The 27,731-nt window shown below is 60.7% G+C and overlaps 1 protein-coding gene across 1 annotated transcript in view; it reads left to right on the top strand.

Annotated features, from left to right (window-relative positions):
• The window catches only part of DYNC1H1 (dynein cytoplasmic 1 heavy chain 1), a 59,185-nt gene that overhangs the window by 18,742 nt on the left and 12,712 nt on the right, over nt 1-27,731 (top strand). The window contains exons 11-51 of the mRNA XM_037130347.2: nt 938-1,084; nt 3,215-3,355; nt 3,673-3,849; nt 3,948-4,058; nt 4,135-4,254; nt 4,774-5,013; nt 6,551-6,706; nt 6,832-6,945; nt 7,382-7,492; nt 7,569-7,778; nt 7,936-8,082; nt 8,277-8,443; nt 8,524-8,697; nt 10,113-10,278; nt 10,361-10,549; nt 10,639-10,833; nt 11,391-11,673; nt 11,894-11,994; nt 12,495-12,654; nt 13,560-13,803; nt 13,960-14,143; nt 14,345-14,557; nt 15,144-15,382; nt 15,582-15,738; nt 17,371-17,598; nt 18,066-18,296; nt 18,523-18,663; nt 18,869-19,102; nt 19,176-19,382; nt 19,465-19,586; nt 19,959-20,124; nt 20,935-21,098; nt 23,065-23,194; nt 23,586-23,719; nt 24,140-24,254; nt 24,349-24,510; nt 24,593-24,807; nt 24,894-25,098; nt 26,218-26,391; nt 26,732-26,851; nt 27,028-27,148. Of these exons, the coding sequence (XP_036986242.2) occupies nt 938-1,084; nt 3,215-3,355; nt 3,673-3,849; nt 3,948-4,058; nt 4,135-4,254; nt 4,774-5,013; nt 6,551-6,706; nt 6,832-6,945; nt 7,382-7,492; nt 7,569-7,778; nt 7,936-8,082; nt 8,277-8,443; nt 8,524-8,697; nt 10,113-10,278; nt 10,361-10,549; nt 10,639-10,833; nt 11,391-11,673; nt 11,894-11,994; nt 12,495-12,654; nt 13,560-13,803; nt 13,960-14,143; nt 14,345-14,557; nt 15,144-15,382; nt 15,582-15,738; nt 17,371-17,598; nt 18,066-18,296; nt 18,523-18,663; nt 18,869-19,102; nt 19,176-19,382; nt 19,465-19,586; nt 19,959-20,124; nt 20,935-21,098; nt 23,065-23,194; nt 23,586-23,719; nt 24,140-24,254; nt 24,349-24,510; nt 24,593-24,807; nt 24,894-25,098; nt 26,218-26,391; nt 26,732-26,851; nt 27,028-27,148 (7,015 nt within the window). The remainder of the gene's footprint in view (nt 1-937; nt 1,085-3,214; nt 3,356-3,672; nt 3,850-3,947; nt 4,059-4,134; nt 4,255-4,773; nt 5,014-6,550; nt 6,707-6,831; nt 6,946-7,381; nt 7,493-7,568; nt 7,779-7,935; nt 8,083-8,276; nt 8,444-8,523; nt 8,698-10,112; nt 10,279-10,360; nt 10,550-10,638; nt 10,834-11,390; nt 11,674-11,893; nt 11,995-12,494; nt 12,655-13,559; nt 13,804-13,959; nt 14,144-14,344; nt 14,558-15,143; nt 15,383-15,581; nt 15,739-17,370; nt 17,599-18,065; nt 18,297-18,522; nt 18,664-18,868; nt 19,103-19,175; nt 19,383-19,464; nt 19,587-19,958; nt 20,125-20,934; nt 21,099-23,064; nt 23,195-23,585; nt 23,720-24,139; nt 24,255-24,348; nt 24,511-24,592; nt 24,808-24,893; nt 25,099-26,217; nt 26,392-26,731; nt 26,852-27,027; nt 27,149-27,731) is intronic.

Here is a 27,731-nt window from a genome sequence, read left to right as displayed (position 1 = left end):
TTGTCAGAAAGTGAAGGACAAGTTCACGCAAAAAATCCCCTGCTCTCCAAGCACATGTGTGAGAGGCCAGTCCGTGTGTGTGGAGGCGCCGTCAGCCCAAGCCTGGCAAGCATTCTAGAAAATTCTGTGAATTCAGACTGTGCAGGTTGGCCTGGTCACCTGCATTGGGCAGTGGCAGAAAAGTGTGCGCCTCCCAGGAAGTCGCCAGGTGCCGCTGCGGCCCTCTGTGGTGTGGGAAGTGCTGGTCAGTGAGGAGGCCTCACAGGTCAGCAGCCGAAGAGAACTGCGAGTCAAAGTTTGACCGGGGAGACACATCCGGCCTTTTTCCCCTTCCCAGACTTTCTCAGTTTTTTCTTTTTTAAAAATTTTATTTATTTATTTTAGACAGGGGGGAAGGGAAGGAGAAAGAGAAGCATCAATGCGTGGTTGCCTCTCACACACCCTCCGCTGGGGACCTGGCCCACAATCCAGGCATGTGCCCTCACTGGGAATTGAACCAGTGGCCCTTTGGTTCACAGGCTGACACTCAGTCCATTGAACCACACCAGTCAGGGCTGTTTTTTCTCTTAATGCTTGAAAAAGGTTTTCCTGTTTGAACAGTACAGATATTTATCCACAGAGCACACTGTTTAAAATGCTGAGATTCAGGAAAGCAAACGAGTGTGTCCATGGGGCAGCTTGTCCCGTGGCCAATGGGGGGAGTCCTCACGCACTTCCAGCACTGGCGGGGGCCTGCCCGGTGCCTGCCGGCCTCACGTCCCGGCTGCGGGACCTCTCAGCCACTCGTCCCATCGGGCGGGGCCGCACTGAGCTCCCAGGCACAGTGTCGGACCTCGTGGCTCAGACGGCAGCAGCTCAGAGACTGCGGGAAGGGCGACTGTCAGAACCGGGCGGGGGGACTAGATCGCCGAGTGAGCCCCGAACCCCCTCGTTACAGAACGTCGTCCACGAGCTCCGGATCACCAACCAGGTCATCTACCTGAACCCGCCCATCGAAGAGTGCAGGTACAAGCTGTACCAGGAGATGTTTGCCTGGAAGATGATCGTGCTGTCTCTGCCCCGGATCCAGAGCCAGAGGTACCAGGTGAGCCCTCCGGCCAGGCCAGTCCTCGGGCTCGGCCACACCACCTCGCCTTCCCACCCCAACCCCGTCTGTCTGAGTGCAGCTCCCGACGCGTCTTCTCAGGCTCCCAGCTCCAGGCCCCGCTTTCTGGGAGAGGAAGCTTTGAGTGCCCTGACTCCTCCCCGCTGTCTTTTTTCCTCCCTTCCTGTCTTTTTTTTTTTAAGAGAGAGAAAGAAATGTCCATTGGTGTTCCATTTACTGATGCATTCATTGGTTGGTTCTTGTATGTGCCCTGACCGGGATTGAACCCACAACCTCGGCACATCAGGGCAGTGCTTTAACCAGCTGAGTTACCCGGCCAGGACACACATCTCTTTTCTTAACTTAGAACGTGAACTCAATTTTTTCGAGGTTTTGTGTGAGCAGCTGCCCCCGGACATGGTCTCAGCAGCGTCAGCCAGAACGTGGTGACGTCCTGACGGGGGCAGGGCCTGAGTGGCCCCTGCCCCAGAGGGTCCGGTGCCGCCTGCCAGCGCGTCCCCAGCCTGTGCCGCCCGCACTTGTGTTTGCGGCGTCCTCCTGTTTACCCCCCACCTTCACGCGAACGCCAGCTCTTCAGTGCACGGCCCCTCACCTGGGGCTCGGCAGCTCCTCCCTCTCTTCTGAGTCTTCCTCTTGGCAAATGAACTTGACCCGTCCCCCTCCAACCGTCTAATCTTTCTGCTCCTCCTGGTGGCAGACGTGGAAGGGCTCCCTGCACAGCTGCCCCAGTGTCACCTGCCCCCAGGTGTGCCCGGCTCTGCCCCAACAGTAGCCAGGTGGCACTGGGGCTCCGCCCTGCTGGTGTGGCATCTCAGCCCATGGGAAGCGCTTGCTGTAGGACTGGCCGGGGCTGTGCGCCCTTCCTGTCACGCTTCCCCGCTGTCTCTCTGGTTCCCTCCTGCCTCGCTGGCCAGTCTCCTGTCCTGGTTCCTCTCTGTCCCCCCCCCCCCGCCCCAGCCTCTGGGTGTCTGGGAGAGACCCTCCCCACAGCACTCGGAGCGTCCTGCAGGTGCGCAGCTTCGGCCCTTTCCACCCGCTGCCTCCTCTGCTGCTTCTGTGACCCTCTCGGGGACGCAGCCGATGGGTGTGGTTCTCCAGCCCCTCCCTCAAGTTCACTCCTCCCCAGTCTTTTCTCTCCACCCTTCAACCCACCCAGGCCCGAATCGTGTTCAGAATTCACAGTGGGGAACTTCCTGCTGAGGCACAGTTGTCTCTCACCTGGGTTATTAAAAGTCCCTCCCAGCCGGCCTCTGGGTCTGCCTTGTCCCTAAGATCTGTTTTGAGCACAGCGGCCAGAGTAAGTCTTACATGTTCACGGAGGCCGCTCTCTTCGGGACCTGTCCGTCAGTGGCTTCCTGTCCCACTCAGCCCAGAGGCCCACGTCCTGAGCAGCCCGCCGGGCGCAGATGACGGGCTGCTCGTCGCTGCTCTGCCTCAGCTCTCACCCCTGCACCCTGGGCCCTGCTCCAGCCACACTGGACTCGTCCTCGTCCTCGTGCCGGGCAGACTCGGCACTGCCCACCTCGCTCAGCACCCCGGTGGCAGTTACGTTCCTGGCACCCTCCTCTCGCGCTCTGCTCGGGTGTCACCTCCTCTCGGGGGGGCCCTGCCCACCCCTCTCTCCTGCTTCCTCTCCCTCCCACGTAACCTGAGTGGGTGTGAGCAGGGACTTTCGTCTGTTTGTTTCTTGCGCCTACAGCAGCACCTGGTACCTAACAGACGCTCACTGTCGTCCATCCATCACCCCAGCGGGTGTCAGTCTTGGTCGTGCTGCTGCCATGTGCTTAGACGTGGCCTTCGGTGGCCCCTCAGTGGGGAGGCCGGTCTCTGAGTCTGCTCCAGGCACCTGCACTGAAGGCTGCTGCCCCTTACCCAGCGCCTCAGGTGACGCCGTGTGCTCCAGCTTGCGGCTCCCCTGCTCTTCCTTTGGTTGGCCTGATGAACTGAATCCAAGTAGGCTGCGGTCACTCGTGACTAGGGAAGTGGACGTTTCCCCTCAACACCGTTTCTCTCACGGGCTGTTCTTCCAGTCCATTCTCGTAGAGCAGGGACGCGGAGCTGAAGTTCTGCACACACTCACGCTCACCTCCGGCTTTGCTTGGTTGTTAGGTGGGCGTGCATTACGATTTGACCGAAGAAGAGAAGTTCTACCGGAACGCGCTGACACGGATGCCCGACGGCCCCATGGCCCTGGAGGAATCCTACTCCGCAGTCATGGGCATCGTCACTGAGGTCGAGCAGTACGTCAAGGTAAGAAGTGGCAAACCCTACTGGAGACACTTGTGAGGAGGAGACGTGACGAGACACGGTGAGTGTGGGCGGAAAGCTCTGGACTGCACGTCGTGTGGTTCACTAGGTAGTGTTGCTGTTTTAGTGCAAAAAGTGGACAGTCGGGCTGACCTTAGGGGGTGTTAACTGTCATTTTGGAGAATTGTAAATTTTAGTCTTTTGTGATATGCAAACTCGGGGAATTTGAAGTTTTTCTGACGGAGACGAGTGGGTGCGAGCCATCTGGGCAGGGCCCGAGAGCGTGCGTCAGCCGACCGCCGCCTGGCCTCTGCGCGCAGGTCTGGCTCCAGTACCAGTGCCTGTGGGACATGCAGGCCGAGAACATCTACCACCGGCTCGGGGAGGACCTCAGCAGGTGGCAGGCCCTGCTGGTGCAGATCCGCAAGGCCAGGGGGACCTTCGACAACGCGGAGACCAGGAGGGAGTTTGGGCCGGTCGTCATCGACTACGGCAAGGTGGGCCCCGCTGCCTTCCTGGGAGGGGTCGGCTGGGAAGAGGCGGGCGTGCGGGCGCCGGCGTGAAAGGACAGTGCTGTGTGCTCGCCCACCTGCAGGTGCAGTCCAAGGTGAACTTGAAGTACGACTCCTGGCACAAGGAAGTCCTCAGCAAGTTCGGGCAGATGCTCGGGTCCAACATGACAGAATTCCATTCCCAGATCTCCAAGGTGAGAGGGGGGCCCCGGGCCGCACAGGCGCCCGCTGGCCCCCGACTCCGAGTTAACTCTCTGTGCTCTCCGACAGTCTCGCCAGGAGCTGGAGCAGCACTCGGTGGACACGGCCAGCACCTCCGACGCGGTGACCTTCATCACCTACGTGCAGTCTCTGAAGCGGAAGATCAAGCAGTTTGAGAAGCAAGTGGAGGTGAGCTCTCGGAGCAGGGAAGCCCCCGCTCTGTGCGCCCTGCTCCCCAGGCCCTTGGGGCCGGTTCTCGGGGCGTCTGCAGATCACTGTGTCGAAACCCCCGACGTACTGTGAGCACGCAGACTGGTCACCCCGGACCTCTGAGATGTGAAAGGCTCTGCAGGTGATTCTCTGCACACTGAGGTTTGAGAACCACTGTTTCTTGCAAGAGCTTATTTTCTTGTTGATCTTCCAGTTGTCAAACGTGAATTTCCTTTTTATAATTTGGGGTGGGGACAGGGCACAGCACCCACATGCAGAGGTCCTCTCCAGAGCCTCTGGGTGCAGCGGGTGCAGCGCTGGCCTGCGGGCAGGCTCCTGGGTGCCCTCGGCGCTCAGGGCGGGAGTCTGCGGGAGGAGGGCAGACGTATTGGTGTTCTGTGTTCTGTGGCCGCCGGGTCTTCTTTGCCGTAGACTCTGACAGTGGTTCTATCGTTCTTAAAGAATTTTAAACTGCACCTTCTCTTTCAACACACCAAGCTCTACCGCAATGGTCAGCGCTTGCTGGAAAAGCAGAGGTTCCAGTTCCCACCTTCCTGGCTGTACATCGACAACATCGAGGGCGAGTGGGGGGCCTTCAACGACATCATGCGGCGGAAGGACTCCGCCATTCAGCAGCAGGTGGCAAACCTGCAGATGAAGATCGTCCAGGAGGACCGGGCCGTGGAAAGCCGCACCACTGACCTGCTGACCGACTGGGAAAAGACCAAGCCTGTCACGGTGAGTGTGGCCCCACTGCGCCCTGAGCCCCTAGACCAGCGGCACAGTCTGGTGTCCTCCTTTCAAACTAAAAGGCCGTGCCGTGGCTTGGCTTTCGAATACAAGAGTCTTTCTTTTATAATTAAAGAAGCAGTAGTTTAGAATAGTTGAAAATGTGATCGCCTACTTTCACCTCCTGATCCCGGCCCCTCACGACGGTCCCTTCGACAGTCCCTTAGGTTGGGAGATGGCCTGCGGCCACGCCGCCCTAAATGCCCCGTATGTTGTCGTCGGGTAGAGATGGTGTTAAAGACTAAAGATTCTCCGTTAAGTTGTCCTCTTACTGAGGCGCTCAGAGGTGGGGCCTAGTTTCTCGGGGACGCGGGCCGAGCCTCAGCCGCTGCTGATGTGCTGCAGGGAGGCTGGTGCCCTGTCGCTGACATCGCAGTCAGTGACCCTCTGTCCCAGAGCCACGCCCGGCCTCTCGGCCCGTCTGGTGTTGGCTGAGCTCCGGCTGTGCTGCAGGCAGGGTGCTGGGCGTCCGAGGTCCACAGTGCACACAAAAGCCGGGGCCTGCCCTCAGGGTGCATGCTCCTGTGGGGGCAACGGATGAAGCCGGACAAGGGGACATGTTTTGAGTCACGGTGACAAGAGCCGTGGGAAGGGGGAGGGCTGGGTGGAAGAGGGCGCTGGCGGGGCGCTGCTCTGTCGGGGAAGGTGCCATCCGCGTGGAGCCCTGGGCAAGGGCAGCTGGCGGGTCACGCAGGTGGGGCAAATGTCCAGGCAGAGGGGCCCGCCTGCAAGGCCCGGCGGGAGGCAGCAGCAGGGCCCCTCCTCCTCACTGAGGACCGCAGTCTGTGGCGGCGCAGACAAGGAGGGTGGTCGGAGACCCTGCTGCCCCGTGTCTGGTGGTGTGCGGACACAGGCTCTCCACACCCGGCCTGGGGGCCGGCTGGGCCTCCCACCGTCTGCCAGGTGGGGCTCCGTCCTGCCCCCAGTGCTGTCTGAGCAGCCGGGCCAGAGGTCCCTGTCTGAGTTCAAGTTCAGTTCAGGAGCCCTGTTTGAAGACGGCCTCTGCAGAACACTGGCTCTTGGGGACTGAGGGGTGACCAATGGGCAAGGCCCCGATCACCGTCCTGGAGGGCCCTGGGTGTGTGTCCTGGACTGTGACTGGAGTCTCACTGTCATTGTGGTCAGGAGTTAGCCATGGGGAGGGGAGGCGTGTAAGCAACGCACATGCTGCCACGCAGCCGGGCCCAGACAGACGGCACCTGGTGTCTGGGGCTTCTCTCCGGCCCCGGCATGGCGGCTGAGTCTGTCTGACTTCTGTTCCATCTGCCGAGCACTTAGTGAGCCGGTGGCTGAACTGAGAGGTGCCCCTTTTCCCGCTCACGTTTTTACTTGTCAGACACAGAGGTGAACGTTACACTCAGATGGGTAGTCATGAGTTCCCCAAGCCCCAGAAGGCTCCCTGCCCACCCGTTTGGGAGCCTTGGTGTCCGTCTGTCTGTCTGCCCTGGCCCCAGCCTGCAACTCTGCACGCCCCATCTGCTTTCAGGGCAACCTCCGCCCAGAGGAGGCGCTCCAGGCGCTCACCATATACGAGGGCAAGTTTGGCAGGCTGAAGGACGACCGGGAGAAGTGTGCTAAGGCCAAGGAGGCACTGGAACTGACGGACACGGGGCTGCTGAGCGGCAGCGAAGAGCGTGTGCAGGTATGAGCCCCCCTAGTGGGGAGGCCGGGATGTGGCTCCTCGCCCTCACCCCGCACTTGACCTTGGTGCCCTTCCGACCGGTGTCAGCTTCCACAGTCTCACTGCTTCACTGTGCTCACCGACAGGTGGCCTTGGAAGAGCTGCAGGACCTCAAAGGCGTCTGGTCAGAGCTCTCTAAGGTCTGGGAGCAGATCGACCAGATGAAGGAGCAGCCGTGGGTCTCTGTGCAGCCGCGGAAGGTGCGTGTCCTGCGAGTCGGTGTCTTTGCACCTGCAAGTGTGCATGGTCTCGGGCCTGTGTTAGGGGACTGCAAGCAGGGAGCCGTACCGGGAGCTCACCAAGTGTCCCCTAACAGTCCTGTGTGTCGTTGACATCATTCATCCACCTAATATAAAACCATCTTTCACGACATTAAAAGGATCGGCCCTGGCTGGTGTGGATTGAGTGTTGACCTGCGAATCAAAAGGGTTGCTGGTTTGATTCCCAACCAGGACACAGGCCTGGGTTGTGGGCCAGGTGCCCCATAGGGGGTGCACAAGGGGCAACCACGAGAGAAACACATTGGTGTTTCTCTCCCTCTCTTCCTTCCCCTCTCTAAAAATAAGTGAGTAATTTTTAAAAAACGGGCGTTGAGAGGAGCGTGGGCGAGCGCGTGCCACCGCGTCTCTCTTGTAGCTCCGACAGAGCCTGGACGGCCTCCTGAACCAGCTGAAGAACTTCCCTGCGCGGCTGCGGCAGTACGCGTCCTACGAGTTTGTGCAGAGGCTGCTGAAGGGCTACCTGAAGGTAGGTGCTGCTGCCGCGGCCGCGGGGGTCCGTCCGGAGCGCAGCTGCCCGGCTGACACAGCGGCGCTCTCCACAGATCAACATGCTGGTGATCGAGCTGAAGTCCGAGGCGCTGAAGGACCGCCACTGGAAGCAACTGATGAAAAGGCTGCACGTGAACTGGGTGGTGTCCGAGCTCACCCTTGGCCAGATCTGGGACGTCGACCTGCAGAAGAACGAGGCCATCGTCAAGGACGTGCTGCTCGTGGCCCAGGGGGAGATGGCTCTGGAAGAGTTCTTGAAGCAGGTAAGCAACGGCCTGGGCCAGCCCCTTCGCCTCACGGTTCAGGCTGGCCCAGGGATCTGAGCCTCGGCTGGCCCTTTTTGTGCCTGTGAGCCAAGGTGCTTGTGCAGCTGGCCATCACCTGCACCAAGGTGACGTGCTCTCTCTGGTTCTGACGCAGATTCGGGAAGTGTGGAACACATACGAGTTGGACTTGGTTAACTACCAGAACAAGTGTCGCTTGATCCGAGGCTGGGACGACCTCTTCAACAAGGTCAAAGAGCACATCAACAGCGTCTCTGCCATGAAGCTGTCTCCGTACTACAAGGTACCGTTGTCAGGGAAGCTCCCCTGCGCCGCCGCTGTCCTGCCTTCTGCGGACGGCTCCCAGAGGCCTGCTCCCCGGAGCCTGAGCCAGAGAACTCGGGTGACCCTGCAGGCTCAGTGGGCGTGGCCGCGTCTGTGCGGGAGCGGAAGCCCTAGCTTTGCCCTCTTCCCCCCCCCCCCCCCCGCCGGCGTCAGGTGTTTGAGGAGGACGCCCTGAGCTGGGAGGACAAGCTGAACCGCATCATGGCCCTGTTCGACGTGTGGATCGACGTGCAGCGGCGCTGGGTCTACCTGGAGGGCATCTTCACCGGCAGCGCGGACATCAAGCACCTGCTGCCCGTGGAGACCCAGCGGTTCCAGAGGTAGGGCCTCCGCACGGGGCGGGCAGCCCTGGGAGCCACTCGCCAGGCCAGACTTGACCGTGCATCTGCCTGATCTGTAGCATCAGCACGGAGTTCTTGGCGCTCATGAAGAAAGTGTCCAAGTCCCCTCTCGTCATGGACGTCCTCAACATCCAGGGCGTGCAGCGGTCTCTGGAGAGGCTGGCGGACCTGCTGGGGAAGATCCAGAAAGCGCTGGGCGAGTACCTGGAAAGGGAGCGGTCGTCGTTCCCCAGGTGAGGTCGCCGGTTGAGTGGAAATGGCGTCCACGTTCAGTCCTGCTTTCTCCCCCCCCCACCTGTGAGTCCATGCAGATGATCACTCACCGTTTACACTTCCCTGTCCTGCGCTGGGTCCCGATGACAACAAGTAACCCTTAACTGTGTTCTACCTCCTTTTTTTGCAAAGCTTCCTTTAAACTCTCATCCGCCCTCCCAGGCAGCTTGAGTTTCTTTGAAAATTTACTTTTTGAGGCCACACAGACGTTCCAGAGAAACGGTTGTAAGTGACAGGCGAGTGGCACAGCTGGCATCTGAGCTCTACAGGCTGCGCCGGGCACCGCGCCACCTGCTCCACGCATGGCCTCATCCAGTCCTCAGGACGGGCCTGGCGAGTCATATACCCACTTCACAGATAGTAAAATTTTAATCTAAAAGAGGTTAATCAGCCCTGGCTGCTGTGGCTCAGTGGATTGAGCACCAGCCTGCAAACCAAAGGGCTGTGGGTTCGATCCGCAGTCAGGGCGCAGGCCTGGGTTGCGGGCGCAAATTTTTTTTTAAAGGTTAAGTAATTTGACGTGTTTGTACTCAAAAGTTAGAAAGAGATACCAAGAAGTGACCCACTAAAGAAGTAGGAGTCATCTGCCTTGGTTTTAGCAACAAGGAGATTCATTTCCTGCAGAGAATTTATTATTTTTTTTATTTTTTACTTTTATATTCTATTTATTTTTAGAGAGAGGGGAAGAGAAAGAGAAAGAAACATCAATGTGTGGTTGCCTTGCATGCCCCGCACTGGGGACCTGGCTTGCAACCTAAGCATGTGCCCTGACTGGGAATCGAACCTGCAACCCTTGGTTCATAGGCCTGTGTTCATTCCACTGAGTCACACCAGCCAAAAATTTTCTCTTAAAAATTTAGCTCTTATTATTTTCTGAGGGGCATTTCTCCTTTTCTGAATAGTTTGTTGAGTATAAATCAAATAGGTTTTATAAAAGTGAATTTGTGAGTCCTGACCAGCATGGCTCAGTGGGTTGGTCACTGACTCACAAAGCGAAGGGTCACAGGTTTGGTTCCCAGTCAGGGCACAAGCCTGGGTTGCAGGCCAGATCCCTGGTTGAGGAGGTGCGAGAGGCAACCTGTGATGTTTTTTTCCTCCCTTTTCCTCTAAAACTAAACAACAACAAAAATAAAACAAACATGAGTTTGTGAAGTACTGAATGACGTGAAATGACGTGACTGTGAAATTTACTAAATACCTCTTCGGTGTCTGGTTAGACGAGTGGGAATGTCTGGCTGAGGCTGGGAGGGGCTCGGACGTGCTTCAAGTGCAGGCCGAGTATGTGCACCCCTCCTGGTGGTGCACACTCGGGGGTGGTGCCTGGAGTCCCCTCATTTGTAGCATTTTAGGAACTTGGATGCTGTTTTACTCGCAGGTTCTATTTTGTGGGTGACGAAGATTTGCTGGAAATCATTGGAAATAGCAAGAATGTAGCTAAGTTGCAGAAACACTTCAAGAAAATGTTTGCCGGCGTTTCGAGCATCATCCTGAACGAGGACAACTCTGTCGTCCTGGGCATCTCGTCCCGCGAGGGAGAGGAGGTGCGGTTCACTTGTGCTCGTCACGTGGAAGACTGCTCCCTCCTTTCTGCACATCTTAATTCTTAAATCTTGCATGTCCCAGGTCATGTTCAAGACCCCCGTGTCGATCACCGAGCACCCCAAAATCAACGAGTGGCTCACACTCGTGGAGAAGGAGATGCGTGTCACACTGGCCAAGCTCCTGGCAGAGTCCGTGACGGAGGTTGAGATTTTCGGTAAAGCAACTTCAATTGACCCCAACACCTACATCACTTGGATCGATAAGTACCAGGTAACACAGGGCAGGTGAGCACGGGCTGGCACCACGGGCAGGCAGGTCTCTAAATGCTGACCTTCTCGGGCCTCTTGTCTGTCTTTCAGGCCCAACTTGTGGTCTTGTCGGCCCAGATAGCCTGGTCTGAAAATGTGGAGTCGGCGCTGAGCAACGGGGGCGGGGGTGGGGACGCGGCGCCCCTGCACTCGGTGCTGAGCAACGTGGAGGTCACCCTCAACGTGCTGGCCGACTCGGTCCTCATGGCTCAGCCCCCACTGCGCCGGCGGAAGCTGGAGCATTTGGTTAGTCCTGGGTCTGGCTCACCCCCTCCCCATAGGCTGGATCGTGCTTGGAAAAGGTTCTAATTGCGTCAGGGAGAAGGGCCCATGGCAGCAGGATGGGCCCCGGGGGGATACGGGGCTTGTGTGCCCCCTGAAGAGCGTGTGGGTCGGGCACTGGGGCTGCCTACAGGACAGCGCCCTGGAGAGGGGGGCTTCCGCGCCTTCTCCTCATCTCCTTCCACGTAGGCGCTGTGTCGGCGTCGACCGGTGCGGCTCCAAGCCAGGGTCCCTTGTCACTAGGCTTTGCACCCCAGGGCGAAGCAGAGAGGCTGTTGTGACAGAGGTGGCCGCCCCCGACTAGAGTTTCTGCTGGTCTCAGAGCGTTTATGTAGGGAGGTGTTTTTGAGTCAGCTGCCGCTCTGGATTCTGGGTAACTGCGCCACAGGAGAGCGCTTCCGGAGCGAATCTGCTCGTCAGTGTCAGAGACAAACGCAGCTGCCCGCTTAGGTCTCCCAGGCAACCCGCCCGCCCACGGCGGCTTGTGTGGGCGCTGGGCTCTCACAGAGGTCTCTCCACAGATCACCGAGCTGGTTCACCAGAGGGACGTCACCAGGTCCTTGATCAAGAGCAAGATTGACAACAGCAAGTCCTTTGAGTGGCTCAGCCAGATGCGGTTTTACTTCGACCCTAAGCAGACAGACGTGCTTCAGCAGCTGTCAATCCAAATGGCAAACGCCAAGTTCAACTATGGCTTTGAGTACCTGGGTGTCCAGGACAAGCTGGTCCAGACGCCCCTCACTGACCGCTGCTACTTGACAATGACGCAGGCCTTGGAGGCCAGGCTGGGCGGGTCCCCCTTCGGTGAGTCACTCCACATACCTGGACGTGCGGAGTAGGATAGCAACATCGTTTTTAAAGATTAACTTTGTGATTTAAATGTGTTTCTTAATTACGTGGCTCCCGTGTTCCAAAAACTTTAAATTTGCACTTATTACATCTACTTTTTAAAATGAATTGCTGTTCACAACTGTCTTAACGCCAGAGCTGTGTCCTGGACTCAGTGCCTCTCTTCACACAACAGGGCCCGCAGGCACCGGGAAGACCGAGTCGGTCAAAGCTCTTGGCCATCAGCTGGGACGCTTCGTGTTGGTTTTCAACTGTGACGAAACCTTTGACTTCCAGGTGAGAAGGTTTGTGGGACCCACACAAAGCCAAGGCCTGCCAGGGTCGGTGGGGAGCCCCATGCCCGCACCTCCTGGCCGCCACCTCCTTGCTCAGCGCAGCCTGGCCCTCGTGCTTTGGTGGTGTTTGATGTTTCCAAATTCCCTCTTCAGCATGACATGTTTCTCCTGAAGGGCGGATTCTTAAAGAAATGGGTTGTGCCAGAATTTGCGATAAACAGATGTCACGCTAAAGGGTTCTTAGTCGGCAGAAAGTGAGCAAACATGAAGGCACGAGCCACAGCTCTGCCGTCAGGATTTGCACACAGGAGGGACGGGCGTGGCGGCTGCCCCCACACGCACAGGTCGCTGGGGCTGAGGAAGCCTTGCTGTGCCCGTGGCCCTTTCGGGGGGGGCGTGTCCCCACTTCAGACATGAGCAGGCATGGGATTCCCCCAGGACTGGCCCCGGGTCTCCCGGGCCACCCCAGGTGACCGGCCGCGCCCATTCCCTCCCTCTCAGGCGATGGGGCGCATCTTCGTGGGGCTCTGCCAGGTGGGGGCCTGGGGCTGTTTCGACGAGTTCAACCGCCTGGAGGAGCGGATGCTGTCGGCCGTGTCCCAGCAGGTGCAGTGCATCCAGGAGGCGCTGCGGGAGCACTCCAGCCCCAGCCTGGACAAGGGTGAGGCTTCCTGCCGCCCGCAGTGGCGCGGGAGGTGGGGCTGGGCCGCTGTGGGCCCCAGTCCCGCTTCCCGCAGAGCGAGTGGGACTTGACCAGGCGTCCAGCCCCGAGTGCAGCTGGAAGGCCAGACCGTCGGTGGCTCCGCGTCAGGAGTTTGCTCGTCTGGCCCCGGAGCAGCCTTAGCCCGCGCGTCCCTGTGCCCTCCCCCAGCGTGTGTGGCCCTCTGCCTCCCTGGGCCAGTCTTCTTCCGTGGGGAGTGGCAGGTGGAGGGGAACTCCTGCAGAGGCCCCACGGGTGGAGGCACGTGGGGGCAGGGGCAAGCCCACCTATCCATGCACCCCCCGGCCCCCGGTCGATGTGGGTTAGGTCCTGTGCACTTCAGCTTGCAGTGTGTCCTCTTATTCCAGAATGATAGTAACTGGTCCTACCAAACCCGTTCCAAATCTCCCAAACAACAAGTAGCACACCAACGACGTCAGCACCTGCGTGCTCCAGGAACACCCGGAGCAGACCCCCATGTCCCCTGTGGCTCCGTCGAGGTGGCTGTGAATGGCCCTGGGAAAGGGGCCTCTGGGGCCGAGGCCAACCAGTCACGTCACGTGCCCCGGTTCTGTTTCTGTGTCTGAGATTGGGCTGCATCCTAGTCTGGTGTGGACCTTGGGTCACACAGGGCCTCACGGGTAGAATGGAGGGCTTCCTGCCCTGTGACTGGGTCAGGCGTGTGGACATGGAGCCCCCGGCAGGCTGGCCATGCCCTGAGTGCCTGCGGGGTGGCCAGGAGCAGCTCCCTGCAGCCCTGCACTGGGGGCTGCAAGGCCAGGGCAGGAAACAGGTCCTCGTAGGTCCAGAGAGACTCTCACAGGGCTTCGAACACCCTGAGTCTAACGCCACTGTCTGACTTTCAGCCGCTGCCCCCATTACGTGTGAGCTGCTGAACAAGCAGGTCAGGGTGAGCCCAGACATGGCCGTCTTCATCACCATGAACCCTGGCTACGCGGGCAGGTCGAACCTCCCAGACAACTTGAAGAAGCTGTTCCGGAGCTTGGCCATGACCAAGCCAGACCGGCAGCTGATCGCCCAGGTCATGCTGTACTCACAGGGCTTCCGCACGGCCGAGGTCCTCGCCAACAAAATCGTCCCCTTCTTCAAGTGAGTGGCTCGGTCCTTCTGGTCGCCTCCCTAGCCTCTGCACTGTGCCGTCCACGACCTCCTCTGATCGCAGCGCGCTCTTCCCGGCGCCTGCTGGCCATCCCGTGGGACGCTGCTGGGAGTGTGCAGTCTCCGCAAAGACACCTTCTCCCCCAGGCTGTGCGACGAGCAGCTGTCCTCTCAGAGCCATTACGACTTCGGGCTGCGGGCGCTGAAGAGCGTGCTTGTGAGTGCGGGCAACGTGAAGAGGGAGAGGATTCAGAAGATAAAGAGGGAGAAGGAAGAGCGAGGCGAAGCCGTGGATGAAGGAGAAATTGCAGAGAACCTGCCTGAGCAGGAGGTGCGTCCACATGTTCTTCCATCAGTGCCCCCTCGCACGCTGTTCAGACTTGTCACAGTGACGCGGGATGGGCGCGGTGTCGGGCCGTGCTGTGCCCCGGGGCGGGTGGACGAGACCGGCGTTCACGCTGCGGATGGGCGAGTGCGGGTGGGCACGCCCCAGCCGGCCTCCCGCACTCGAGCTCGCCCCCCCCCCACGCAGATTCTGATCCAGAGCGTCTGTGAGACGATGGTGCCCAAGCTGGTGGCGGAGGACATCCCGCTGCTCTTCAGCCTGCTGTCGGACGTGTTCCCCGGCGTCCAGTACCACCGCGGGGAGATGGCCGCGCTGCGCGAGGAGCTGAAGAAAGTGTGCCAGGAGATGTACCTGACCTACGGGGACGGGGAAGACGTCGGCGGGATGTGGGTTGAAAAGGTAACGGGGCCGCTGTCCCCAGGGTGGTCCTCGGAGGCCGAGCCCCACACCAGTTTGGGAAGCCGCCCCGGGCCTGCACGGGGTCTCAGCTTAACTCAGATGTGGAAGCAGCGAAACCCGCCTAAAAATTTCACTCAGAGGGCGTAGTTCGTCCTCTGAAAACGCCAGCTGAGGGCGTCGTAACAGTGGAGAAAGTGTGTGCCACCAAAAGCTCCACGGACAAGGCTGCCCAGTACCGCAGGTCGGCACCCAGCTCGCTGGCGCACACGGTAGCTGCTGCTTCCCTTCCTCTGAGATTCGTGGGAAGCAGTTACTCACCCAGGCTGTGTGTGCTGCACCAGAGGCTGCTGTGGGTGCAGAACCCACGGCTGGGCCACGGTCCTGCCCCCTCCCCACAGCACAGTGAAGCAGGTAGTGGGGCGCGCCTGTGCGTGCAGCCCGTCCAGAGCGTCTCCGGTTGGAATCCCAGCACCTGCTGTGCGCCGGTCACACTGCCATCCGCTGGCTCACGTGGGAAGGGGTGGGGTCCTGCCCCTCCCGTCCCCTCCCCTCCCCGAAGGTCACAGGCTGGGCCGTGTGCCTGCAGGTCCTCCAGCTGTACCAGATCACCCAGATCAACCACGGCCTGATGATGGTGGGGCCCTCGGGCAGCGGGAAGAGCATGGCCTGGCGCGTCCTACTGAAGGCTCTGGAGAGGCTGGAGGGCGTGGAGGGCGTGGCCCACATCATCGACCCCAAAGCCATCAGCAAAGACCACCTCTACGGCACTCTGGACCCCAACACCAGGGAGTGGACCGACGGGCTGTTCACACACGTCCTGCGGAAGTGAGTTCCCCTGGATCAGCGTTGGCACCCCAGCATGCATGGGGCCAGTCCTCGTCCCGGTGCCAGCAGTGGGGGGGGGCCGTCCGAAGTCTGAACAGAGTCAGTGGTCACTGGAGAGACCGTTGCTGGGTGAGCGCACACTGCGGGGTGAGCGCTGTGAGTACGAGACCTCGAGTCAGTCAGGCCTGTGCCCCCCCAGGATCATCGACAACGTGAGGGGCGAGCTGCAGAAGCGCCAGTGGGTCATCTTCGACGGCGACGTGGACCCCGAGTGGGTGGAGAACCTGAACTCGGTGCTGGACGACAACAAGCTCCTGACGCTGCCCAACGGGGAGCGCCTCAGCCTCCCGCCCAACGTACGCAGCCCCCGCCTGCCGCTCCGCCCTCCGTCCGCGCTCGCTTCAGGGCTGCAGGCTGGCAGCACTCAGCCCGAGGACGTGGCCCCAGCCCCGGGGGGATGGGGAGGGCGCGGGCACGGTTTCAGAGTCAGTTGTCTACGTGCTGGCCTCTCCCGCTCCCACGGCCGGTGAGAACTGGGGTTCGTGAATAACGTTCCACCGCACGCTCGTCGGCACACTCAGCCCCTCACCCCACCGAAGGGAGCGGTGGAGTCAGGACCTCTGAGGGGACTGTGCTCGAGGGACCCCAAGGGGAAGGCCGCCAGGTCCTGCCGGTGTGGAGAGGGGAGGGCCTGGTGTGGGCACAGGTGTGAACTCCTGACCTGGCGTCCTCGCGGTGCCGTCGTGTGCAGGCTTTGTTCAGGTGCTAAGGTTGCGGGGATACACAGCACAGACGAGACCTCGCTACCCTGTGGCTCGCTGTCCACTGGGAGGACCAGCAAGCGAGATGGGGAGGGGGTGACGGTGCCTAGGACACGCAAGGCGTCCCTGGGAAGGTGGGCTTCGCTAGAGACTAAGAGGGCGAGTCTGCGGGCTTCTGGGCGAAGGCACCGGTGGCAGGAGCAGCGGTCTGGGGGTGCCCAGTGGGTGCCCGCTTATGAAGGGCAGCGAGGGAAGTCGAGAAGACCACCAAGGGCACAGGTTGTGTTAGGTCAGGCCCCTGGGGTCCTGGCAAGAACTGAGCTTGTCCTCTGGGAGAGTCCAGGTTGGGACAGTGTCACTGTTGACCTGGACCCTCTGGCTGCTGTCTGCATGACAGCTGAAGTGGACGGCTGGGACCAGAGTCCCTGCAGAGGCTGCGTGGCGCCCCAGGCCCAGCGTGGGGTGGTTGGAAGTGAAGGGGGTGGAAGAAGCCGTGTAGTGCAGTGATTTAAAACTGGCGTGGGCAGGAATCGCCGATGCACTGGAGGTGGGGGTGTGAGGGGAGAGGAGCAGGGCGAGACCCAGGGCTTTGGCCAGAGCAGCTGGAGACCATGAGCCTTTGTCAGGAAGCGTGTGCATCAGTGGGCATCGCTACTCTGAAACCAAGCCTGGTGCTCAGGGCGGCTCCGGCAGTGAGCTCCCGCGCAGACGTGGGTCTTGATTTGGCTCATCGGGTGTTTCCTCGGTGCCCGCAGTCCCGCAGATTCCAACTGTTGTCGGGAAGAGGGGTCTGCAGACCTGCTCACAGCGAGGGCCGAGCTCCAGGATCGGGGTGTCTGCGTGGAGTCTAAGCCCCGCAGCCTGCCAGCTCAGGGCCTGGGCAAGGCCCCCAGCCGGTCTGTGACATGGAGGCCCTGTGGGCCCGCCCCAGGCAGAGGCGGGCGGCTGAGTGGGGCCCGTGGGCGTGCTCACTGCAGCATCCCCTCCGAGGAGCCCTGGCTCCCCCACCCAGAGCCGCCGCGCCCGTGCCACTGCCCCCGTCATGTGGTCCTCCTGCCCCAATTCTCCAGAGAGAGGTCGGCGGGTGCTATGGGGACGTCAGTCGTAGACATTTTAACCTTTCAACTAAATGTAGGAAGATTAGACTTAAATCATCCTTAAAAACCTTTTACGTCCCAGTCTCTGTCAAAGCCGCCTCATTCCGTCTGCTCGGTGTTCTTTTTCCAGGTGCGGATCATGTTTGAAGTGCAGGACCTGAAGTACGCCACGCTGGCCACAGTGTCGCGTTGCGGCATGGTCTGGTTCAGCGAGGACGTGCTCAGCACAGACATGATCTTCAACAACTTCCTGGCCCGGCTGCGCAGCATCCCCCTGGACGAAGGGGAGGACGAGGCCCAACGCCGGCGCAAGGGCAAAGAGGACGAGGGGGAGGAGGCTGCGTCCCCGATGCTACAGGTGCGCCGTGCACTCGGGCAGCCGTGTGTCGCCCTGTCCCACATGCACACACACATGCATGCACACATGTACGCACCAGTGTCTGGAAAACATGGGCGTCGGGTTCTGTTCAGAGACGGCTACCACTCCTCTGCAGAAGCCGGGCACTCCTGAGGTCTGTCTCAGCCCAGCCGCTGCAGCCACCAAAGTGGAGACTCGTGGGGAAACCCTGTGTTGTCTTCCTGCCTGCTGCTGGCTGGTGGGCAGAGCCTGCCCTCCCGGTGGTGGCCAGAACCCGTGTTCCTAGGAAATGTGATTTTGGGGACCACCAGGTGAAGGGGTGAGGATGGGTCCTGGGAGCTCCATCCTTCAGTTCTGAACCCCACACTGCCCCTCTGGGGGCCCCGTGGCCTGTCCTGGGCCCCGACAAGAAGCGGTGAGCAGACCGGGCTCCAGAAGGGAGTCCAGCAGCGTCTCTCCGCCCGCAGATCCAGAGGGACGCGGCAACCATCATGCAGCCGTACTTCACGTCCAACGGCCTGGTCACCAAGGCGCTGGAGCACGCCTTCAAGCTGGAGCACATCATGGACCTGACCCGCCTCCGCTGCCTGGGCTCGCTCTTCTCCATGCTGCACCAGGCCTGCCGCAACGTGGCCCAGTACAACGCCAACCACCCCGACTTCCCCATGCAGATCGAGCAGCTGGAGCGCTACATCCAGGTCAGGGCACCACTGCAGCGGCCCGGGAACCTGCTGGGAGGACACACCCAGGGGGGTGTGCGCTCTTCCCTCAGGGGCGGGGCTTTCGTGCAGGGTGGGGAGGCGCTGTGCCCTCCAGAATCCAAGAACCGCTAGGAGCCCCTCTTGGGTTTAATGCCTGCTGTAAATGTCTGGTTTGTTACTGTTGAAACACCATGGAAAATGAGTTTGCTCCCTCTCTGCACAGAGGTACCTGGTCTATGCCATTCTCTGGTCCCTGTCTGGGGACAGCCGGCTGAAAATGAGAGCAGAGCTGGGCGAATACATCCGCAGAATCACGACTGTGCCGCTGCCCGCCGCCCCCAACATCCCCATCATCGACTACGAGGTGAGTGGGTGTCCACGGGGCGGGGCTTACACCTCTCTGGGGCAGCCTCGCCCTGGCCTTTGGCCTCATCTCGCCATTCATAGGCACAGCCTCTCCTTCAGCTTTAGGGACAGACGGACCGAAGGTTGTGATTTGTGTGAGGCCAGCATTCCCTGCGAGTGCGGAAGCAGGCGGGTCGGGTGACCAGGCCTATCCCTGTGTGCAGGTGTCCATCAGCGGAGAGTGGTCGCCCTGGCAGGCCAAGGTGCCTCAGATCGAGGTGGAGACGCACAAGGTGGCAGCCCCCGATGTCGTCGTGCCCACCTTGGACACGGTGCGCCACGAAGCCCTCCTGTACACCTGGCTGGCCGAGCACAAGCCGCTGGTCTTGTGTGGCCCCCCCGGGTCCGGCAAGACCATGACGCTCTTCAGCGCCCTGCGGGCCTTGCCCGACATGGAGGTACGGAGGCTGGGGGCGGGCAGCGGGTGCGGGGCCGGCCCTGCAGTGCTTGATGGTCTCCACCCCCGTGAAGGTCGTAGGTCTGAACTTCTCCAGCGCCACCACCCCGGAGCTGCTGCTGAAGACTTTCGACCACTACTGCGAGTACAGACGCACACCAAATGGGGTCGTCCTGGCCCCCGTTCAGCTTGGAAAGTGGCTGGTGCTGTTCTGCGATGAAATCAACTTGCCAGACATGGATAAATACGGGACGCAGAGGGTCATCTCCTTCATCAGACAGGTGGGTTCATCTCACATCCAGCGCCTCCCCAACCCCGGCTCTTGTTCACATTCGCTAAGTGTTACCATCACGCTTCCTTCAGATGGTGGAACACGGAGGCTTCTACCGAACCTCAGATCAAACTTGGGTGAAGCTGGAGAGAATCCAGTTTGTTGGGGCCTGTAATCCACCCACAGATCCCGGGAGGAAGCCCCTGTCCCACAGGTAACGCACAGCTCTGCAGACCTCAGCGGCCACACGCACCAGCCCTGAGGGGGGGCGGGGAGTCTTAGACTCAGCAAACCTGGGTGTAATTACAAAAAAGAATAACGGGATGTCATGACGTCACCTCCCCCGTCCTGGCGCTGCACGGAGATGTGGGGAGACACCGGGAACGGCAGTGCGGGCTGCTTGGGCAGTACTAGTGAGCGGCCCACGCCGGCGTCATTCTCCGTCTCAGCCTGGTCCCTTCGAGGGCTCTGCGTGTGCCGCTGCGTGTTAGACCCAGGCCTGGGCAGTTGGGTGTGGCCTCGGTGCCTGCGTGCGGCCTGGGACTGGCCGCACTGGGCGGGGCTGAGTTGTGCGGTCCTTGCGCAGATTCCTACGCCACGTGCCCGTGGTATACGTGGACTACCCGGGCCCCGCCTCCCTGACGCAGATCTACGGCACTTTCAACCGGGCCATGCTGCGGCTCATCCCCTCGCTGCGCACCTACGCGGAGCCGCTCACCGCCGCCATGGTGGAGTTCTACACCATGTCCCAGGTACGCGCCCTCCTCGCTCCTCCTCCGGCCAGTGAGGGGCTCTGTGAGAGCCGGAGCTGCGTCTGGCCTTGCTCCTGGGTCTGGCATACAGTCGTCCCCTGCACAGGCTCTGCGGCCGCGACGTTTTCACGCTCCCTGCAGTTCGTGTCTGCACACACGTGCATGTGCCGGTTTCCTCCAGGACGCGGGGCAGGGACCCTGCGGGGCCGGTGCTCACAGTGCAGACGGGGGCCTGCCTGCCCCGCACCCCAGCCACAAGGCCTCTGCCTGTGTCGTCAGCACTGTGGACGTGTATTAAAATCTCCACCTCCCGCGGCCTCTCTGAGGCCGTCCCCACGACGTCCCCCTCTCCCAAGGGGCCACGAGAGAACCCCGTCATCACATCTGCCGGGCCGAGTGCTTTAGGGGGCTGCCCGGCCATGGCAGGCACGTCTGTAGTGCTTAGCGTTTAACTTGGTGTCGTTGCCGTTTTCTCCTGCAGTCTAGGTGCCATCACCAGAAACCCCGTCCTTTAGTTCTTTCAGCTTCAGTCCCAGTTCTTGTGTGAAGTCGTGCTCAGAAAGGCTTCCACTCCCCTCAGGAACTGCGCACCTAAAAACAGCTCCCAGGAGGGTGCGATTTCCTCTCCAGTACAAGCTGAGCGGCTTGGCTCGAAGTCTTCGAGCACTTAATTAACCACTTGCCCCAACACTACGTAGTTCCTCCTTCAGGATCCCAGGGCCCGGGTTCTTTACTTTTAGCGTAAAGGTGTTTTGTTGCGTTGGCCCTTTTAACCACCTTCACGGAGGCCCCACTTTCTGGCTCCTGCAGGAGAGGTTCACGCAGGACACCCAGCCGCACTACATCTACTCGCCCCGAGAGATGACGCGCTGGGTGCGGGGCATCTTCGAGGCCCTGAGGCCGCTGGAGACGCTGCCCGTGGAAGGTCTCGTCAGGATCTGGGCCCACGAAGCCCTCCGCCTCTTCCAGGACAGGTGAGGCCGAGGGTCCGGTTAGCGCTGTTCCCCCACTCGAGGTCCAGGAGAGGCCACCTGGGCTGCGGGTGGGAGGGGGCAGAGGTGGTGAGGGCAGCCTTGCATCTGGGGATCGACCACGCCCTCCCGATGGCATGGGCCACGGTGCTGCGACCGCCCGCCGAGGTCCCCGGGCCTGGGGTGGGTGCCGTAACCTCTGTAACTGCCGTGTGTACCCGAACGTGGGAGGCGCCTGTGGTGACCCATCAGAGCACCGGGCCCACTGGCACGCGGCCTCCACAGGTCCTCACTCTTGTCAGAGGACTTGGGGTGCGTCTCTGGGGCACTGCTCAGTGCTCGTCTTAGAAGTGTCCCGTTGTCCTAGCCGAGTGACCAGGACAGGACGGGTGGGAAGGAATCGGCAGGGACTGGGGCCCAGGGTGGACGGCGGGGGCATGTGCTCTGAGTCGGTGAGTCTCGTTCGCTGGAAAGGGCTCTTGGAAGTTACTGACGTTGGAGCGTGGGGGTCTTGCGTTCTTTACAGTTCCACACGGGCTTTGTAACACAGCAAGTCCATAAGTTCTGTAGTGCCTGCCCTGTTGACTGTTTTCCTCGGGTTGACTCAAAAGTCTGTTTGCTTTTTTCCACAAAATAAGGCACGTTTTGCGCTTTGACCAGCGCCTTCACCAGTCACTTCACTGACCTGGATGTTTTGAGCGTGTGGGCTGTCTCCTGGTGTTGACATCTAGGGGGAGAGGCATGGGGCGCTGCTAAACACCTTCCAGCGTATGAGACAGCCCCACGGCAGAGGAGTGTTTGACCAAAATGTCAAAAGTGCCGAGTCACTTTGCACACTGCTTTGGACACGTTTGACCAGTCACAGCTCCTTCTCTGCAGGAATGTTTTTTGCTCTGCAGTTGGGTTTTTACCTTTCTTGAGACAATAAACTACAACACGTCGAAAACCCTGCGTATCTTCTATCTGCAGTATTGAAATGGCTGCTCAAATTCACCCATTCTGATAAGTGTTTCTTAAACACACTGGGATGACAGCTGTCACAATACAGTCTAACTAAGTTGCTTCAAGTGCAGTTAAAGACCACTCAGCGCTCCTTAGAGCCGTCTCTTGGAAACACTGAACTGACTGACGTTCCAGCCAACCCAGTAGTTTTAATTTTAGCACTGCAGCCCTGGAGTCCTTCACCGAATTTTAGGCCCATTTCAGGTTAACGAGAAAAGGCTTGTGTTGCTTTAACTACGTGTCCAGTGAACGGTGCCCGTCACCTGACTTAACTGTTGCCGTGGCACCCGGCTGCCCCTTCAGGCCACTTGGGGGTGTTGTGCCCACACCAGCCCCTGGGAGCAGACCGGGAGGGCCGCAGAGTGGGCACAGGCCGGGCCAGCCCCTCGCCCCTGGGCCAGCAGGAGTTTCCTTGCGGGGCAGGACCCAGACCAGCTCCTCTGGCCGCCGGCAGCCTCGGGTGTCCGGCGTTGCTGGGCTCGGGAGGGCCCCGGCCGGTGGCTGCCTGCAGGCCAAGACAGGCTAAGGAGCATGGGGCAGTCACCCCGGGTCTGGGTGTCCTGCCCCGAGCGGCCGTGCTCGCCCAGGCTGTCGGGGTGTCCACGTTGCCGCTGCAGGTCGTGGGCCGGGGCACGCCCGCCCTGCCGCCCCATCGCCCTGGGCTCCGGCGCTTTGGGAGCCCAGTCCTTTTGTTGTTTCCCGAGCTACCCCCACTCTGCCCTCACGGGGACCGGTCTCCAGTGTAGTCCCGCCACAGTCCTGAGTGGTTTACATTCAACCTTAAAGCTTTGGATTACGTAAGCCGTCTTAGATTCAGGTCCTCAGGTTTTCCATGTGTAGAAAATGAGGGCTCCTGGTAAAGACTGACCCCAGCCCTTGGAGTCGCCCACAACACACACCGAACACGGCGCTCCCTCCCCACGCACGGCCTCCGGACTCACGCGCACGGCTCTCCCCCCCGCCCCAGGCTTGTGGAGGATGAGGAGAGGCGCTGGACGGACGAGAACATCGACATGGTGGCTCTGAAGCACTTCCCCAACATCGACAAGGAGAAGGCCATGAGCCGGCCCATCCTGTACAGCAACTGGCTGTCCAAGGTGCGCACCCCCCGTGTGGCCACGCTGCCTTTCCCGCAGGCCTGCTAGTCAGACCAGCTGCCGCCGCTGGGGACACGGGGAGGAAATGCCCCGAGTGTGGCCGGGAGGCTTACTCCTGTTTTCCTCCGGCTGAACATGGGGCGATCGTGAACGACGTGTGAGAACGTTCCGTGCAGTGAGAAAGGCGGGGGTGTCCAGTGTAGCCAGGAGGTGGACGTTTTTGTGGGCTACCATGCGGATGCGCATTTCTCTGGGCAGGTGCCCCTGACACAGGGACCGTGAAGTCCCCAGTCTGACGGAGGGAGGCGGGGGCAGCGGCCCAGGCTGGGGGTGGTGCCGACCGGCTCTGACAGCTGACAGACCCCTCCTTGGTGGTGCGCGGCCCCCGCAGGACTACGTCCCGGTGGACCAGGAGGAGCTGCGGGACTACGTCAAAGCGAGGCTGAGGGTCTTCTACGAGGAGGAGCTGGACGTCCCCCTGGTCCTGTTCAATGAAGTGCTGGACCACGTGCTCCGCATCGACCGGTGGGCCTCCTGTCGCCACGGCGCGCCACCCGCCGGTCCCGGGGTGGGGGCGGGGCGGCGGGCCCCATGCCTGTGTCCTGATCGGCCTCAGCCCTCCCTGCCAGGCAGGTCCCCCTCTTCTTTTTAAGTCCAGCTCTTCTGTCCCAAACTTGTCCACCAAGCAGACCTCCCCGGTCCCTCGCAGCTCTGCACAGCTGCCGTGATGACAGCCCTCCCCTGGCTGCCAGACCGGCCTCCCTGGTGCTGTCCGAGTGTCTGAGGGGCAGGGCCATGCCTTCCTGAGCTCTGCGTCCCCTGGGCCTCGTGGATTCGAGTCACAGCCCGTTGTACACGAGACCCTGGGATAGTCCGGGACGCGTGTGTCCCCAGGGGGCTGCAGCACGAAAGCCCTGCAATGTGCCCTTTCTGGTGCCCTGTCAGGATATTCCGCCAACCCCAAGGCCACTTGCTCCTGATCGGTGTCAGCGGCGCGGGGAAAACCACCCTGTCCCGGTTCGTGGCCTGGATGAACGGTCTGAGTGTCTACCAGATCAAGGTGGGTTGCCTCTCTCCCGCTCCCTGCTGGAGGCCTTGAGTCCTGCACGTGGCCCCAGGACTGCAAGGCGCCTCACCCGCGGCTGCTGCTGCAGGTGCACAGGAAGTACACGGGGGAGGACTTCGACGAGGACCTGCGGACGGTGCTGAGACGCTCGGGCTGCAAAAACGAAAAGATAGCCTTCATCATGGACGAGTCCAACGTGCTGGACTCCGGGTTTCTGGAGCGAATGAACACGCTTCTGGCCAACGGAGAGGTAACTCAGGACCTTTGCCGGGGGTGGCATGTCCGTGGCCCCCGTGAGGGCCAGTCGGGCATGGTGCTGTCTCACGCCCTAGGTCCCTGGTCTCTTCGAGGGAGACGAGTACGCCACGCTGATGACCCAGTGCAAGGAGGGGGCCCAGAAGGAGGGCCTGATGCTGGACTCGCACGAGGAGCTGTACAAGTGGTTCGCCAGCCAGGTCATCCGCAACCTGCACGTCGTCTTCACCATGAACCCCTCCTCCGAGGGGCTCAAGGACCGCGCGGCCACCTCCCCGGCCCTTTTCAACAGGTACGTGGCCCACACCCAGGCTTCCTTCTGGCCAGCCCGGCCCGCCCTGCGCGCCGCTGGTGCTGAGACACGGTCGCCTTCTGCAGGTGTGTGTTGAACTGGTTTGGGGACTGGTCCACGGAAGCGCTCTATCAAGTTGGCAAAGAGTTCACCAGTAAAATGGACCTGGAGAAGCCAAACTACATCGTGCCCGATTACATGCCGGTCGTGTATGACAAACTGCCACAGCCGCCGTCACACCGGGAAGCCATCGTGAACAGCTGCGTGTTTGTTCACCAGACTCTCCACCAGGTGGGTCACCGAGAAGACCCCGGGCGCTTCGCCTCTGGCGCTGTGCCAACACTAACGTTCCCTCCTGTGGCCTGACTTCTGTCGGTGACGTCTCAGCCTTTGTGTCCCTGCACCTTTGTGTTCACTGTCCTGGTTCTACCTCTGTCCGGCCTTCCCTGCTCACTGCCCACGGTCGCCCTGTGGGGTTCCCGTGCTCACCTCGACCAGGGGCCCGCACGCTTTTTTTCTGAAGGTCCAGGCAGTGAAAGTTTCGCCCATTCCGGGCAGACAGGTCCCTGGCCCAGCCCCAGGCCCCGCTCGCAGCTGCGTGCAGACAAGTGGACGCACTGTGCCACCCTCAGCCTCGTGGACAGAGCACGTGGTGGAAGGGTCTCATCTGCCGTCATTGGCTGCTGGCCCTCGCTCTTGACCCTGAGACGAGAGTCCAGGCTGCTTCCATTTGCAAAGCTTGTAGAAACCTCTCCGGGCTTGTGGGAGTCCTGTCCACTCTGCCCTGCCCCACCACACCCGCAGGCCACCCCGACGCGCCTGGAACGTAGTCCAGCCCTGGCTCCCCACTGGCGGCGGCGCATACCCTGCCTCCCATGTCCCCTCTGGCAGGGGGGCCAGAGCAGCTGATGACGGAGCCTCAGCGGCCTCGCCTGCTGCCTGATTTCTGGTCTTGGTGTCCATTGCAAATAAGCCGTCACCCTGGCCGGTGTGGCTTAGTGGACCGGACATTGTCCCACAGAGCAGAAGGTCGCTGGTTCAATGCCAGTCAGGGCACAGGCCTGGGTTGCGGGCTGGTCCCCAGTTGAAGGTGTGTGAGAAGCAACTGATCCATGTTTCTCTTGCACATCAGTGTTTCTCTTCCTTCTCTAGGCATAAGTAAAATATTTGTTAAGAAAAGCAAATAAGCAGTAGACAGTAAAGGAGATAAAAGTTACAATCACTCAACAATGTCTACTTTGTGATTGCCTGTCCCTGGGAAGCACACTGCTGGGGTGGCCGTGACCACCTTCCTCGTCTTGGACAAGTTTGGGGAGGAAGTGTCAGTGTAATGGACCCAGGAGGGGGCGGGGCCCCTGCCATTGCAGGTGGCAGGTTAAGTCCCAGGGCACACTCTCCCTGTCCTCACAGGCCAACGCCCGGCTAGCCAAGCGGGGAGGCAGGACGATGGCCGTCACGCCCCGCCACTACCTGGACTTCATCAACCACTACGCCAACCTGTTCCACGAGAAACGCAGCGAGCTGGAGGAGCAGCAGATGCACCTGAACGTCGGGCTCAGGAAAATCAAGGAGACGGTCGACCAGGTGCCAGTCAGCGTGGCGGCAGCCGTTGGGGCGGGCTGCAGGGGCCTCAGGCCGCGCTTCTCAGCCGCCTGTCTCCCGGCACACGTGGACGAGTGGCCGCGGTCCTGCTGCGCACCAGAAAACGTATTCTGCTTTTGGCCAGTCTGGCCAACAGAATAAGTGTAATTTCAAGTTGGCTGTTGTCACGTCTCATCAGGCTGTCTGGGGGAAAAGCAGTCAGGGCCCTGACTGAGTGGCCAGATGTCGCGTGTTTTCAAAATGCTTGCAGCGCGGTTGAAAATCACAGCCTGGGGTCATCAGTAATTTGTGGCCCCCTTTTCTGAATGCACTCGATCTTCAGGTGGAAGAGCTTCGCCGTGACTTGAGGATAAAGAGCCAAGAGCTGGAGGTGAAGAACGCGGCGGCCAACGACAAGCTGAAGAAGATGGTGAAGGACCAGCAAGAGGCGGAAAAGAAGAAGGTGCGCCTTTCGCTTCGGGCCCCACGGCCCACCGAGCTGGGTTCTCTGTCTCTGGGGAGGGTGGGAAGTGGGGTCTGGCCAGCTTCCGGAGCCGCAGGGGCTCCTGGGGTCAGCACCTGGGGGGGGGCGTCAGCAGGGTAACCTGCTCACTCCCAGCCGAGCCTCCTCCCCTCCAGGTCATGAGCCAGGAGATCCAGGAGCAGCTGCACAAGCAGCAGGAGGTGATCGCAGACAAGCAGATGCGCGTCAAGGAGGACCTGGACAAGGTGGAGCCCGCCGTCATCGAGGCCCAGAACGGTAGGACCCCTGCAGGCTCCGGCGTGTCCGCGTCCCCGCAGGCACGGTTACTGAGGAGCTGGTCTGCTGCCACCACGGCGAGGCCCTTTCCTCGGGAGAACTGACAACATTAGCTTCACGGGACACAAATGTTTTTGATGATCCCTGAGTGAATTTCAGCAGGAAATACTCTGAAGTGCACAGTGTTGCCCTCTTGTGGTCACTTCTGAGAGTGGCCAGCCGGTCGCTTCTGAGATGAATCAAAGGGCAGCATCCAGACTCCGCAGGCCGTTGCCTGTGGTTGGAGTCAGAGGGGAACCTGGTGTCCCCACCCCCGTTCGGGAGGGATGCCCTTTCCGCTGTGTGAGGGCAGTCAGTGCCAGCCGGGCAACGTCCGATCGGCCGGTTGAAGGCAGCCGTGAGTCGTAGGAAAAGCACACACGCGGTGCTCAGCCCCCGGCTGTGCTGGGTTGCCGTGTTTCTTCACTTAAAAGTACTTTCGAGGGTTTCTGGAGGCTTCGTGAGGCACTTTTCAAGGAGACGTGCCGCTCATTGCAAAACGCTGCAGTGTGTGCTTCGTGTGTGGCGAGGTCGTCAGGATTCT

Source organism: Artibeus jamaicensis, unplaced genomic scaffold (genome assembly GCF_021234435.1).
Source record: "Artibeus jamaicensis isolate MK-2021 breed Jamaican fruit bat unplaced genomic scaffold, CSHL_Jam_final contig_444, whole genome shotgun sequence".
Taxonomy (NCBI): Eukaryota; Metazoa; Chordata; class Mammalia; order Chiroptera; family Phyllostomidae; genus Artibeus; species Artibeus jamaicensis.
The sequence above is the reverse complement of the archived record's forward strand: the minus strand, read 5'-3'. Positions and strand labels throughout refer to the sequence as shown.